This window comes from Labeo rohita, chromosome 1 (assembly GCF_022985175.1).
Source record: "Labeo rohita strain BAU-BD-2019 chromosome 1, IGBB_LRoh.1.0, whole genome shotgun sequence".
NCBI lineage: Eukaryota > Metazoa > Chordata > Actinopteri > Cypriniformes > Cyprinidae > Labeo > Labeo rohita.
In genome coordinates, this window is record NC_066869.1 from 20,400,004 (window position 1) to 20,416,108 (window position 16,105).

Here is a 16,105-nt window from a genome sequence, read left to right on the forward strand (position 1 = left end):
AGTATTAGACGTTGACTTAACGTTGGTTTTTGGTTACACAACCTAAAAGCAACAAAATATTAATGTCAGATGACGTTGGTATTGGACATAAAATTAACCTTGACAATAAACGTTGAATAGACATTGAATTTTGGTCACCCAATGTGGCAACTGAAATTTAACCAAATATCAATGTAATGCCGTTGTGTGTCTGCGGGGACGTTGGTTTGTCACACAAAAAGTTTCAGGTTTATAGGATAAATTAATTGCTTATTTTTTTGCAAAATCCGTAATAAACAATTGTGAGAGAAAAAAATCAGTATTTTTTTCAGTCTCCTGAAAGACCATTTACACCTACACCCTTGACTTAAGACCAATACAAAATTCAGATACGTTCATTTGTATTTTTGAATCGAATTGCTTATCAAGGTACTTATAAAAGCTTAACTGATCCCAACAAAAATGAGCGTCACGTCATTGACGCATATACAGGTGGTCTAAATTAATTTGTTAATTAGACTCGCTGTTTGCCCGATTTGAAATGGGTGCGCATGTGAGGTAAACAGCAAACTGGCGATGTCTTGCGAACTAAAAGCATTCATTTCCGTCTTCATATTATCAGCGATAGCACTTCATCTCAATTGTCGTTCTTTTAGCTCTACACCTGAGCGGGAAGCCCTTGGTAATTCCAGTAAAAGTAGTTTCAGAGTGTCAAACGAATTTGCCAACGAAACTGGATCTTCACGAAAACACCAAAGCAGTGCGTTGGAATTCGAAGCAACAAATTCGAATTCCAAGCGAATTAGACGCGCGAGCTCAAATCGTTACGTCTCCGAGGATTCTTCCAAAAGAAATAGGAATGAAACCCTTCCTCTGCATTCGGATAAAAACCTGTATGGATTTCGATCCAACGACAGTGCATCTATACACTCTAACAATGAAAACCCTCCTTTCAGAAGTTTCCAAAAAAGAGCTTTGGAAATCGAAGATGGATTTCGAGCCCCAGGTGTGTTGACTTCCTGAATGTGGAAATATTAATATTGTAGTGTGGTTCTAAAATGGTTAATACGTTTTTGTTTTAAATGGATAGCATTTGGGGGACAAGGAATCGCTGGGAAAATTTATGGTTCTCAAAGTGGATCTAGCTCGCAGTCCACACATATGTGGTTTGCATTACCCATGGTACACTGTTCAGAAGAGCTAATGACCTTAACAGCTGCTGGAAGAGAATACACACACATCTTTGTGGAAAGAGGTGAGAAAGTGACTCTGTTATTCATGCTTAGTCTAAATGTTGGGACATTTAAATTAACTTGTGTGTTTTATTTACAGTGAATGCAGCCCCACTGCCTTTATTCCAAGTGCCTGCATACTGTGGGTATTCTGTCAGGGTCACATGGAAAGATCTGGTCCTAATGGCCCCATATGATGGGTGCTACATCACACAAGAGGTGTTAAATATTTCATCCTGTACCATAGTTTATTAGCTTGTATTTCCTAAGCAAGAAAGTTACAAATTCCAATTCTAGATGACATTACATGTCACAATCTTTGTGTCTGTTTTGACAAGTTTCTTATTTAACAATCTGCTTGCTTTTTAATCAGTAATAATACATTAATGGTTAAGATTCCACATTATCAGTCTTTCCCCTTTACAGAATGGCAGTTATGTTCTTTCATTGCTTTGGTGGGGCAGTCCCATAAAAATATCCTGCCCTGTGACACCTGTGATCTCACAACCAACTCCTTCTGTCTTGTGCTCTCAATTCGGCATGGTCATTGCAATTGAAGGTGCTCAGGAAGCTGCAGAGAAATACAGGGTTAAAGGTAAGAGTGAGTTACAAGCTAATTTGAACCTCCTTTTAAAACACAAATGATGAGCACAATGTTCTCTCAGCAATGCAAATTGCCTTAAAATTCGATTTTTTTTTTTTTTTTTTGTATGTAATATATTTATGGAAATTAATCCTAAACACAATTTATTTGTCATCTACAGTGAATGCGAAAATACTGCCTCTCCTATCTGAGACATGTGCGTATCGCATACATTCTCCTCCTGAGGTTGTTCTTCTTCATACTGCTTTCAGCTCAGGATGTGTGACTGTGACGGTAAGAAATGGGCATTTAAAACGAAGATCATTTGTGTGTCTTACACTGATCACATTTGTGAATCTTATACATAGTTTACATACACTCCCAGTCAAAGTTTTTGAACAGGAAGATTTTTAATGGTTTTTTTTTAAAAGAAGTTTCTTCTGCTTACCAAACCAGCATTTTATTTGATCTATAATACCACAAAAAGTTACATTTTGAAATATTTATTTATTTATGGAATTAAAAAATGGAATTCATTTCTGTGATCAAAGCTACATTTTCAGCATCATTACTTCAGTCTTTAGTGTCACATGATTCTCCAGAAATCATTCTAATATGCTGATTTGCTGTTTGAGAGACTTTTTTTTATTATTAGTATTATCAATATTTAAAACAGTTGAGTGTATTTTTTCGAAAGATGCGAAGATCAGCGGTTATCTGAAATAAAAACCTTTTCTAACATTATACACTATACCATTATACATAAATTATATAAATTAATGCCTTTATTTAGCAAGGATGCTTTAAATTGATTAAAAGTGATGATAAAGACATTCATAATGTTACAAGATTTCTATTTCAGATAAATGCTGTCTTTCTGAACTTTCTATTTATCAAAGAAACCTGAAAAAATTCTGCTCAGCTGTTATCATCATCATCATCATCATCATCATAAATGATTTTAAGCAGCAAATCAGAATATTAGAATGATTTCTGAAGGATCATGTGACTGGAGTAATGACACTTTTAAAATTACATTTTAAAATGTATTCAAATAGAAATCTATAATTTTAAATGGTAAAAATATATATATATATATTTTCCCTGTTTTTGCTGTACTTGGGATCAAAAAAAAAATGCAGGCTTGGTGAACAGGAGAGACTTCTTTTTAAAAAAAAACAAACAAACAAAAAAAAACATTAAAATCTTATTGTTCAAAAACTTTTGACTGGTAGTGTATGATCAAACGGTACATATCCTTCCCAGTTCTATCAAAATTAATGGTTTTCACTTCAATATTAATTGGTTTTCATTTCTAAACAAATACTAAAGAAACACATGTCCCTAATGTCACACAAGATCCATTTTGAAATTCACTGCTTGCTTTGAGACAATATGAACCATGTTTCAGTTAAGCAAGTTTCACTTGTATTCCTGTAGGATGAAGAGAACATCCTCGTTGTCATCTTGGATGGAAAGCAGTTCACGCTCTCTTGTCCGTTTCCTCACCACCTGTCGCGATTTCTTCCCTACCTTCATTCTCATCCATTCCATCAGCCACTGCAGCCCAATCAGGAGCAAGTGCCTTTTATCCCACATGTTCCTGCTTTCCCAGCACTCCCTGAAACCACTCAGCAGCCTGCAATAGCTAAACCTGCTGTGATCCCTCACCTTCTTTATGAACAACCTGGAGTACTGCAGTTTCAACCTGACAAACACCTGCATACATCTCATCATGGTGCAGATCCCATCCAACAGACACCCAGTATTTATCAGCACCAGAAACCACCTGCTCACATTTATCCCATGTATCATCATCCAGCACCTTCTGCTGACACTCCTAAACCATCTGTTCAACAACATCTGTCTCTATCTGTGGAGCAAATACCACAAACACATGAAGAGACAGTACCTCAATACCCAATGATGCCGCCTCCACAATTTTCACCGTACCCTATATCCTGTCCTCCTTATCCTGAGAGATTCTGTTCTCAGTACCCCATCCCATACCATCATCCACCATATCATCAGCCAGCCATGACCACTGCTTCACAACCAACCATGCAGCCAGTGCCATGGACATCATTTTCTCAACCTACATACAAACCTATGACCCCAGCGGTTATGCAAGTGACCCTGTTTCCTCAGCTCCCTATCTTTCGTCCGACTCCCCCTGCACAACCGCCCAAGATGTCTCCATCCATTAATTGCACAAGGGATAAAATAATGGCAACTTTGCCCTCAGCAAGAGCAGATTCTTTTAAAGTCAAAGGTGAGCTATATCAGTGGTTCCCAGTCTTGTTTTTGGAGATTTTTGATTGCAGTAAACTGTAATAGTATTGCATTTTGATCAAATGCAGCTTTGAGCCTAAAGGTGCGTGTGTGTGTGTATATATATATATATATATATATATATATATATATATATATATATATATATATATATATATATATATGTATATATATATGTATGTATATATATATATGTATGTATATATATATATGTATGTATATATATATGTATGTGTGTATATATATATATATATATATATATATATATATATATATATATATATATATATATACACACATATACACATATACACATATATATACATATGTATGTGTGTATGATAATATAATAGAATATAATATTAAAACTGTTTTGTTTGCTCTTCTTTGGTGGTAATGTTTGAAGATACAAAGACAAATACCTGGATCTCCATTGCATCTGTCCCAGCAGCCTGTAATTACACACTTCACTCCAGAGGTGGCAGCGTTGTGCTTTCATCACCACTGCCTTCCTGCCACACACAAAAATTGGTGAGCCCTCAGTGTGCAGATTTAGCACCTTGCTATCTGTTTTTGAATGTCAGTTATCGAATTTAAAATAGAAGAATAAACCTTAATCCAAAATTGGAATTTAGTGTGTAGCTTTTACAAATCTCATATAAAAGTAATTATAATTGTGGGGAAGAAATTGTAAAAGTTTATGTAAATTGAGTAAATTGACTTTTGTTTTTTGAGTACAATTATGAAAACTGGTTTGTCAATATATTGTTTGTATTGCGTACGAGCTGAGAGTGCATAATGGTGTAATTTTAGTCTTTTAAACTTTAAACTGTTCAGAACTTTTCAAAACAAAAATAATGATGCAAAATAAAATAAATGCAGAGAAAATATGAAATTAAATATGGTTGTTAGTTTAATATAGTTTTAAATCCATATAATTTAATATAATTTTATATATATATATATATATATATATATATATATATATATATATATATATATATATGTATGTGTATGTATGTATATATGTATGTATGTATGTGTGTGTGTGTGTTTCTTTTAAATTACTACTTTGTTTAGCATTGGGTTAAGAATGGCTAGTAACTTGTTAGTAAAGTGTTTCAGGTATCATGTATGACTGGTAATGCTTTACAATAAGGTTCATTAGTTAACATTACTTAACTACTTACAGCATTAATAAGCTTAAAGCCTTTATTAATATACATGTACGTGTGTGCATTTATATATACCTAATGAATGTACACAGTCCAAGCACATATGTGACTTTGTACCACAAAACCAGTCATAGGTCGCATGGGTTTGTTTGTAGCAATAGCCAAAAATATGTTGTATGGGTCAAAATTATCGATTTTTCTTTTATGCCAAAAAATCATTAGGATATTAGGTAAAGATCCTGTTCTCAATATTTATTTATTTATTTATTTTTTGCACTCTCAGATTCCAAATTTTCAAATAGTTGTATCCTGGTCAAATATTGTCCTGTCCTAACAAACCATACCTCAAGGGAAAGTTTCTTTATTTAGCTAATGTTTACAAATTATACCTCATTGTAAAGTGTTTCCATGACTCTTTCTCACTTATTTCTGCCTTTGTATCTTCTCTCTTTTTGCCTCTTCAGTCCTCCACAGTGATCTCTTTATCTGTCAGATTCTGGGATCTCTCTCAACTGCGATACAGAACCCTACAACTTCAGTGTCACTACATTGGAGATACAGGCACACAATCTACAGTTCCTCCTGTTACAATAAAACCCCTGCACCAAATCACATCTCGCCTTACAACCAAACCAGCTGCTCGACCACTCCCTAAATTTCAGGTGTTGTGTACTAGCCAACATATGAGTGTAAAACTGCCACCTGGACTAACATCTGACCTCTTTGTACAGGGTGGGTTTCAGGTCTGTTCAGACTACTCTATATGTTGCCAGTTCCCATTAATTTGCAATTTTAGGTTGTATGAGGGAATGTGACATTCGAAATTCATTTAAAAATGGACTTTTCTTTTATAGCACCTTCCAATGGTATAAAAACAGAAGCTGTTCCTATTTTGGAGGCCCCGAGTCATTGTGGGTACTCTGTAAAGAGAGGTAAAGATGGTACCATAAACATCCTCCTATCTTACTCTTCCTGTCACATGAATCAGAAGGTTTGTGATGTCATTTGTTGTTATGCACATTGTACTGCTATTATAGATATAGATTTCATAGATATTTGTTTCTATTAATCAGGATGGGCTGTATAGAATTATATTAAAATATCAGACACCGAATGGGCGAACTGTTGAGTCCTTGCTGTCATGTCAGGCTTCGTTCAGTCAAGGTACAGTATGAATCTTTCTAATGAGTGGACTCAAACATTGTGACTTTCTAAACTTTAAAAATTTTTTTTTTTTTTAAAGCTGTGAGCTTTTTTTTTTTTTTTTTTTTTTTTTTTTTTGTAGAGTGTAACTTTCCACCTGAACAGCAGTTGGTCTGTGGATCTGGGACATTATCGTCATCGGAGTGCCATGACAGAGGCTGCTGTTATTCTGCAGACACTCGATCATGTTATTACCCCATGGACGGTGAGCTAGACAAATGATTACATTCAGACGGAATCATAAATATCAATTCAAATGTAATGTATAGTATTTAAAGGGATAGTTCACCCAAAAATGAAAATTCTGTCATTAATTACTCACCCTCATGTTGTTTCAAACCCATAAAATCTTCATTCATCTTCGGAATGGTCCATGTGACATAAGTGGTTCAATTGTGATTTTATGATCTTAAAGTAAAAATTGTTATGTGCAGAGAAAACAAAAATAACTTTATTCAACAATTATTTTCTTTGGAACAACATGAGAAAGAGTAATTAATAACCGAATTTTCAATTTTGGGTAAACTATCCCTTTAAAAAAAAAATCTCAAAGTAATTACCTAAATATGCATGCAATTATAAGAAAAATTTGGCAACCCTTAAAACCTTATTCATAATGTACTTTAATGCATTATAGCCTTTCATAAATAAATTGTAATTAAAGTAAAAATGCATTTGCAGATTCCTTGTTACATCTGAAATTGGTTCTGTCATGTGGTTTAACATACTTTATACAGTTGTACAGGTACCGTATTAAAATTAATTATAGATATCTTTACAATTGTTCATGAGGTCATAAAATGCATTATATAGTACAATAAATGGCATAGTGTAATACACCTTAAATCCAAATGTAATCAGATTACTTGTATATAAGGTAAATTACAGTTATAAAAAGTGGCTTTATAAGTCAATATATTGTTGCTTGTAGTAACATTAGGACTCAAAAGGCATGGGGAAAATTTTTTTTTTTTTTTTTTTTAAACTTTGAGATCGTTCTGAGGTTAAATGCATATTAAAAATCATAACAAGAAATAGTAAATATTAATACAAAAAGTATTCAGATGTAACCCCCTTGTAATTAACAATTTTATGATTAACTGTAATTGAATTACACACTTTTTTTCTTAGTAACATTGACATTGTTAAACTGACAGCTTTATTTACTTAATTTTACAACATTGTTTTTGTCTCTAAAAAACAAACAAACTTTAAATTATTATTTATTTTCTCAGAATCAAACAAGAACATTAAGAAATGTTATTTTGTGTGTATTCCAATCAGAATGCACAATGGATCGGCATTTTGTGTTCTCGGTTCACTCATCCGCCGCGGATCCACCCCTGTCCCCCGCCAGCCTCGTCACTGCTGGGGTCACCTCTTGCACACCCCAAAAAGTTACAGCAGACTTGGCCCTCTTCAAAATCCCTCTGGATGAGTGTGGGGTGCACAGATATGTGAGTAATTTATTGCAATAGGTATGTTTCTGAGAGCATGTTTGCATGCAGGTCTAACTGAACTGTCTCTAGGAGGTGGGTAAAACAGTCATCTACATGGTGGAGATCCTGAACAGAGTGCAGCCCCTCAGTCTTAATTATGGCACAATCACTAGAGAGTCGCCTGTAAGGTACACATGAAAGTATAAATCACACTGATACACAAAGAGCCAAGCAGCATGCTGAAACACTATGTTCCCTGTTGTCCTAGGCTACTGGTTGAGTGTCGGTATTTACCCGGATCTGTGGTAAGTGTGGGTTATTTGGTGAAAAGCCCCACCCTCGGACCTTCTATCAAAGCTCAGGGGGTGTTTGGAGTTCAGCTCAGGATTTCAAAAGGTTTGTTAAAATATTTGCTTCATATAAAACCTAGCTAAGTCTTCTCTTACAAGTTGTTGAAAATATAAACCATTTTCCCAAGAGAATTGTAACCATTTGCAACCTAAAAAAAAAGGATTTATACGATTTTGTGCATTAACTACAGCCTTTTTTCATTCAGATGAGCGCTACAATGATTTCTACCCACAATACCACCAGCCCCTGCGTATGCTGCTGGGAAAACCCCTTTACCTGGAAGTGCGTCTGCTAAACCCTCCAGACCCTACTGCTATGCTGTTGGTGCATTACTGTGTTGCATACCCACGCTCTGCAAAGTCTGCATGGATCCTTATTTACGATGGGTATGAGGCTCTTTTTTTTTTTTTTTTTTTTTTTTTTTTTTTCTTTCATATTAAACGAGCATGAACATTCACATTTTTAGTGTAGTTTAACTGGGAACAAACTGAAAATGTAAATACTGCTTTAGCCAATAAAAATTGTATACTGTCATTTCTAATTCAATTGATACTGTATTTTAGTGCCACGTTAAAAAAAAAATAAAAATCTAAGATTATGAGAAGTTGAAATACTTCAGTTGTAGCAATTATGAGATTAATGTTGTAAGATTTTGAGAGTATATTCTATATTCTGCGGATGCAGATGGCCTGGATTGGGAGCACCGGGAGATATTCCAAAGTCTCAGCTTTCAAATTCTGTCCGTTTTAAAGCAAAACAGTATGTTACAATGTGTTTTTCACGCTCCTTAATGTCGCATGACAGATTCGCTTAAGTTTAAGCGGCATTTAAGTCAATTAACTTTACGAATACAAAAATTAAACATTCGTTTCATTAAATTAGGCTGTACTGAGCAACAAATAATGAATGGAAGATGTTAAATATATCCAATCATTTACTATATTATACCGTAAATAAAACAGCTTGTGAATAGTCAGTAAAGGTTATTTGGCCTACCTCAGAAAAGACAACGGTATAACTTGAGCTGGAGTCCACTTCAGCCTTTAGAACGTTTTATTGTTGTTTTTAATTAAATACATGTGGAATGAAATAAAAGGTTGGACGCCACAGACATTTTTTGCGGAGTAGGTGGTGGAATTTCCACAAAGAAAACAGTATAATTTAATAAACTAATTCACATGAACACAGCGATCTGTCAGGCCACATTAAAGACCTTGAAAAACACACTGTAAGACAAATTCGCTATAAAACTGATTTTGAAAGCTGAGACTTTGTTTTATATTAAAAGTACCAAAAGCACAAAGCTTATTGCTGTTGGGGGGCTGGTGCACTACAAATAACAACTGTGTCCACGAGTATAACACATGGTATGATTTCTGCTAATAATAGTGTTAAAAAGGGTTAAATACAAAAGCTGTAGCGCCCCCCAAAGGAATGTTGATTGGGTGTGTGAGCTGATGTTAAGATAAAAAGTAGTTCCTGTTCAGTCTGTTAATAAATATCATATTCTTGATATTAAGCTGTTTTCACAAGTCTTCCTTACCCCAGTAAGAACATTATTCAAATAAATTCCAGTGGCCAGGCACTCTCCTAGTGCTCTCAATCCAGGCCATTTACATGTGCAATATAGGCTATACTCTCAAAATATTATAACTTGAATTTCTATGATTTAAACTTTCAAAACATTGACTTTATTCTCAAATTATTACGACTTTAATATTTTTTTTTTTTTTTTTTTTTTACCCCAAACATTTGAATGGTATAATGCTTTCATCAAAAATATTAAGCAGCACAACTGTTTTCAAACATGTTGTCTAAAACATTCAACAAATCTTAACTTTAAACTTTTGTCTTTAGGTGCCCAAATTTTCTTGACCATACCCCAACCCACAAGCCTCCTGCAACACCAGCAGAAGCCTTGACCAATCACGTTAGACGATTCACAATCACTACATTCCAGTTCCTGCCTGAAGATGCCAATCTGCAGACAGATGAGGAGGTGTAAAAACAGCTCAAAGTGTTTATAAATATAGATGCCATCTAGGCACAGAAAATTAAATGTGACAATGTCTTTTTTTTTTTTTTTTGGTTTATCAGATTTATTTTATGTGTTCAACGGAGGTTTGTCTGCCCTCAGATGGTCCATGTGTTGAGGGCTGCTTTGCAGGTGAGTGTCAGCCATTGCACTTCATTCCCTCAGTATACAGTTACAACCATAATGGTTTAAAAAAGAAAATAAAACATGTCTGACTTTGAGTAGGTTTACTACAGTCTTTAAAGTTCATGTTTTACAGTCATTGTGCATTTTTACTGGTTGCATTTCATTTACCTAAAGCACTTTGTCTTTCCAGACCCCTCTAATGTAAAGTCCTGAGAGAAGGCTGATGAGCTGGACAAAGCCCAACTAATATATCACCACTTTTTGTTTGAAAGATGTACATCGTCTCAACAGCAATCACAAAACAATAAAACTTTGAAAGTCATTTATGGCAAGTTTTGTTTAAAATGCCATTCAATTAGATGGACTTAAGAAAACTTGGTTATATATTCTTAGTTGCTGACTGTGGATTTATGCACAAGTTCAACTTGTGCAAAATGGCTATAAACAAACATGTTTTGCAGTGACTCAGATGAACCTGCAGCCATCAGCTGCGCTGCTGCTTGACTCATTTCTGCATTACCAGTTCCGTCTGTATGAGTCAGCGTTGCATTGTGCACTGTATTGTCTTTCTTAGCTTTTAATGGTTTATTACTGATGTACAGCTATAATGACACTTTAATTATCTTACATAACGCTGTTCCTAAGCACTGCTGCATGAAAAATTGACTTGGTTTAAACATATAGAAGAAAATATAATTTATAATACTTTGTGTTTAAAGCTCATTTATGTACATTCACAAAGGTCTTGGTACTTGGGTCCTCCTGGAGGAAAGTGTGTGCGTGTTTTCAGCTGAAAGGTCTGTAGTGTTTTCTGCTGTGTGTGATCAGGTTGGAGCTCTGGCTGAAGGCTTTACCACACACTTTACACACGTGAGGCTTCTCTCCTGAACAACAAAAAAAACAAAATAAACTTTGTCAAATGAGGAGCAAACTAAATTTACCACTCTTCCAGTAAGAGTGGTAAATTTTATGGGTCTGGCTTCTGGTCTTATTGCCTCAAGCTATTTTTAGCTATACAAAATAGCTTGTTTTGCTGCTTCATATTGCAAATTGGCGTCTTACCATAATATTTTAATGTATTAACTTTATGAACGCACTGGTTTGTAGTGCAAACAGTTTAACTGCACGTTGTTGTTATTCTCATTTCCCTGACGGCTTATGAACCGGAAGTCTCACCTATAGGCTTACTTTAGTGTTAAAGACAAAGGTGGATAGGGACATATTACTGCAGATTGCGGAGGTTTGGACAAGGTTTTCCCCATTTCATCTATGTTTCAAACCTATTCAAAGTTTCAAATCTCAGTCTCACCGGTGTGTATGAAGGTGTGTTTCTTCATGTCGGATTTCTGGTGGAATCTCTTCCCACAGTACTGGCAGGGATATGGCCGTGTGTCCGAGTGGATCAGGAGGTGCGTGGACAGAGTGGATGAGCGTTTGAATATTTTCCCACATTCTTTACACTCAAAAGTTCGTTCCTAAAATTCGAAATGCATTTATATATTACTTATTTCACTTAAACAGTGTCATTTTTGTATGCTTGATTTTTATCTTTAACCTAATTCATAGAAATAATCGATTACAATAAACTATAAAAGCATGCTAAAGTACATACTAACTATGAGAAACAAGTTTGAACTGGCAGTGATAACAGCGTACCGTACATTTAAAAAAGAGAACGCTGCAGTTACACTATTAAGCATCAGAGGGAGACATACAACAACCTTTTGATCGTGAATATTGCAAACTAATAATCGTACCTTAACCCTGCATGGCATCACGGGATCCTTGCTGTCACGAAATACCAGAGATCGTCCATGATGACCATGCGATCTGTACACGTGAGACTCCATGCGAGCCAGAGAAGAGAAAACCTAATGGAAAAATTAAAAACTGTTATAGAACGACTCAGGAAGTGACTAGTTTTCCCTGTCAGGCCAAAATCAAGTAAACTACAATTAAAGTGTTACTCAAGGAAAACGTTTTGTCTTGTATTTCTTGGTATGCAGGATTTACGGACTGGATGAGCTGGCCACGTGAGTGGATATGTATTTTAACTAGAAATTTAAAAAATGCTGCACTTTCAAAAATGGCCTGAAGACAATTTTCTTCAGTGTTTCATTTGTTTTATTGTGTTACGTAAGAAAATAACTGTCTTTTGAGGATTTTTCTCTTTTTTTGGACGCAAAAAGGCATACCTTGCCACATAAGCTGCAATGTTTTGGGCCTAAATCCCTTCGAGGACTCATCAGAGAACAGTCCAGTGAACTGTCTCTGCTGTTAAGCCCTTGTATGTCTGCTATGTCTCTGGAGTTGACAGGTAACCAGTGCACTGGAGACGGAGGAGGGCCGTACCGGAAACCTGCTGGATCTGCAGAAACCCAGTGAAGAATGAGTGTTAAACGCATGGGAAGATCTAAAAAAGTTATATTTTTTTGCCCATGGCTATACAAAAGATAAAAAAATGCATTAAAAATTCCGTTTATAAACATACCTGTTTTCCAGTCATTATCGAGACCGTTGTGTGTGCTGTTTTGCTGCATGATTGGAGAATATGGTTGTATCTCTTGGCCTGATTCCTCTGGGAGTGTAGCCACTTTTAGGGGGACAGACCAGCCCACCAGGCCTAGATAGGGCACGTCAGCGATGGGAACAGAGGAACGAAAGCCTCCCTTCTTGCTCTTTTTCACCAGAAACGAACGAGGCATAATGAACAGAAAGAGCTAGAACCAGCGACAGAGAAGATTGTCCTGCAGGACTAAATATGGAGAGAGGAAAATACATGACAACCATATATATAAGAACACGATGCATATTAAATCTCAGCATAATGTATAGATTTGAATGAGAATTGCTTATAATGAGGGGGGGAAAAAGCTTTTTTTTGTGACCAGTAGGGGAAGCACAGATTCTCTTAAGAGTCTAAAAGATTTTTTTCTCTACATCTCTCTGCATGGCTTTGCTCTGTTTAAGCATCAGTGACTCCAAATTTTGCAAGCCACAGCCTTCGTGAAGGCAAAAATGCATTTCTAGAGTAAAAGAATTAAGCATATTGTTGATAATTCATGAAAAGCAAACTCAAGATAGTAAACGGAAATGTGTTCTCATCTTGCAAGTCAGAGATTCTTAGATGCTAATCAGAGCAGCTTCATGACAGCGTATTCCTGTAAACATTAAATCTGTATTATTTACAATTACTTTATGAAATTAATTAGGTATTACTTTGAGATTCAGTCGAGATTAGCAATATTCAAATATGAAATAAATCTCTATAGCACCTTCTATAGTATATCTACTCTTGCTTTAGGATGTCATGTTATCAATAGGTCTGTGTTTAATTAAAAAAAAGGATTTATTTAGCATTAAATATTGTGGCTATTTTCAAAATAAATTACTTGCTGTTGCTTACTTAAAAAATGAAATTAACTCTATAATGGCTGTATCTTATGTACCAAAAATTATATATTTAACAGCGCAATAAGCAAAAATGTGTGTGACATTCAATGTATTGCTTTTAAATATAAGTTCATTAAATACTCAACATATTATTCAAGCAAAGTTTAAACAGTGATGATAATTTATTTGATTATCCTTCAACATTTAGTCATGAAACTAATGAAATACTAATACATGAAATTTAAAATATAAACTCACTTTCGCAACTCACTCATTTGTGTGTACTTTGGCAAAAGCAGACTACAGAACTTAAAACAAAGATTGAATTTAATAAAAAATTAATTACAAAGCTAATTTAGTCATTACTTCAAATGTACGAGCTGAGACTACACTAGTGTTTTCAAATTGATTTTTTTTCTATTTTTGTTGTACCACAGACAGAAAATCTTACAGTGACTTGCTAAAAAAAAAAAAAAAAAAAAAAAAAAAAAAAAAATTTAATTAAATTGACAATTTCTGTGTTTTTGGTATTACAAATGAGAGACATTACTAACAAACAAAAATTTCTTTACAACTTGTGTGATTACTTCAAATGATCATTTTTACATTTGTCCAGACGCTTTGTGATCTTGTTAACAGCGAGCAAGTGAATGTGGAAAGAGGATGTTCAGGATGAAGACTTTGATAATGTTTAAAAATGTTTCATAAATATCTTACAGTGTGTAGAGACACAGAAAGTATCATAAAAGTATTTTTAATACTTTCCTTCAGGACACAGTAGCATTGTTTCAAAGATTCATATTTTATTTTAAGCTTTACCATAAGCTACATTTTAATCTAAATAAAGTATTGAGTTATATGCTATGAGGACAGGTGTTTTAGTGAAATAAAGTGAAAAAGACATTGTAAATCCTAAACCTGTTTTCAAAACTAATGAATTAGTGCCATTAGTGCTATTCGAACTTCTCTTCAGCTTGTTAAACGAATTGTTAGGACTTACCAGTAAATGCGTCCACAAACAGCCAATATTTTCACGAGGTGTTGCTATAATAACATTCACATTAAATGCAGTAGAAGTCTCACTTTTATCTGACTGTATTTACTGCAAACAGATTATGCCGAGATATGGTGTCGTGTCTCTGTCACCAGCAGTAATAAATCACTGAGGACAGGTGCGCGTTCCTTAAAGCGCAGCAAAACTGAAACCTCGGTAACGCGCGCTCACAGCACCGGCCGACCACAGACGCGTCAATTTCCGCCGTGTGCTCTGCCTCGAGCTGTTACAAACCAGACTTACACTAACCGTAACTGCTGCTGCTGCTGGAGTGCGAATGAAAACTAAAGAGTAAAATAAATCAGGGTGGTCACATCGAAAAGCAACCCTTTTCTATTGGATATACATCGTAAGCACTAATTTTGTCCAACAGTGGATGTGACTAATAAAAAACACTGTGGTAATGTTCTCATTGCAAAAATGGCTGCAGTAGTCATTTAGTGCAAATGTAAACCATAGGTAGGCTTAATAGTGTGATATGGTTTTGATGGTGTGATTGTGACACATCATTCTAACTCACATTGGCTTTTGACCCTGAAGGTACAAACAGTCAAAGAGCCCATGCAGACAGACGAGGAAGAGCGGAAGAGAGGGAAAAGTGATGAGACTAAAGAAAGACTGACGAACTGTGGAGAGTGTGGTTGTGTGAGGTGCAACAAGACTTAGCTCTTTGGCCCATGCCTTAAAACCATATAAATAACTGACATTAAGTCCTCACATTTAGGCCAACCGACATGACATTTGCGCTGTAGGAATGACAAATAGGACGATACTCTCAGTTGGGTTTGTCTGAATGCTGCAGTTTTGCAGAAATTACTTTACGTTTTTTAAACCAACTTTTTCCATGTTTTCCTCAGCAAGAAATTTGAAATATGTTTCATGTACTTACAGGGACAGTAACCCAAAAATGAAATATCTTTCATCTGTTGAACATGAAAGAAGATATTTTGAAGAATGTGGGTAAGCAAGCAGTTGCTGGTCCCTACTGACTTCCATAGTATGAAAAAATACAGAAGTCAGTGGGTACCAGCAAGTGCCTGGTTACCCACTTTCTTCAGAATATCTTCTTTCGTGTTCCAGAGAAGAAAGAAATGCATACAGGTTTGGAAGAACTTGAGGGTAAATAATGACAGGGGTTTCATTTTTGGGTTAACTATCACTTTAAATTAGTTTTATTCAATATAAAATGATAAGAAGCATAACAAGGTCACGACCAGCTGAATTTTTAACCAAAAACATGCAC

At 35.2% G+C, this 16,105-nt stretch overlaps 2 protein-coding genes across 2 annotated transcripts in view; one reads left to right on the top strand and one right to left on the bottom strand.

The window, feature by feature from the left end:
* Positions 1 to 461: 461 nt before the first annotated feature.
* LOC127163417 (uncharacterized) lies at positions 462 to 10,737 on the top strand. The gene is made up of 18 exons (XM_051106654.1): positions 462 to 985; positions 1,070 to 1,234; positions 1,312 to 1,430; positions 1,638 to 1,806; positions 1,976 to 2,088; positions 3,235 to 4,066; positions 4,493 to 4,617; positions 5,726 to 5,993; positions 6,116 to 6,252; positions 6,335 to 6,425; positions 6,547 to 6,669; positions 7,749 to 7,921; positions 7,994 to 8,091; positions 8,172 to 8,299; positions 8,460 to 8,640; positions 10,112 to 10,253; positions 10,352 to 10,421; positions 10,606 to 10,737. The coding sequence occupies exons 1-18, from the start codon at positions 556 to 558 to the stop codon at positions 10,626 to 10,628; spliced, it is 3,387 nt and encodes a 1,128-aa protein (XP_050962611.1). The 5' UTR covers positions 462 to 555; the 3' UTR covers positions 10,629 to 10,737.
* evi5l (ecotropic viral integration site 5 like) overlaps positions 10,721 to 16,105 on the bottom strand; it is a 54,940-nt gene continuing 49,555 nt past the window's right edge. The window contains exons 21-24 of the mRNA XM_051106686.1: positions 12,611 to 12,783; positions 12,173 to 12,286; positions 11,725 to 11,890; positions 10,721 to 11,299 (exon numbers count right to left, since the gene is read on the bottom strand). Coding sequence (XP_050962643.1) covers positions 11,202 to 11,299; positions 11,725 to 11,890; positions 12,173 to 12,286; positions 12,611 to 12,783 — 551 coding nt within the window. The 3' untranslated portion in view covers positions 10,721 to 11,201. The remainder of the gene's footprint in view (positions 11,300 to 11,724; positions 11,891 to 12,172; positions 12,287 to 12,610; positions 12,784 to 16,105) is intronic.

What these genes read in the sequence shown, in the direction of transcription:
- LOC127163417 (XM_051106654.1), top strand. Translation starts at nt 556, where the DNA reads ATGTCTTGCGAACTAAAAGCATTCATTTCCGTCTTCATATTATCAGCG. An exon ending in CCTGTCACATGAATCAGAAG is followed by an intron (nt 6,253 to 6,334) that starts GTTTGTGATGTC and finishes TCTATTAATCAG; the next exon opens with GATGGGCTGTATAGAATTAT. An exon ending in TCAGCTCAGGATTTCAAAAG is followed by an intron (nt 8,300 to 8,459) that starts GTTTGTTAAAAT and finishes TTTTTCATTCAG; the next exon opens with ATGAGCGCTACAATGATTTC.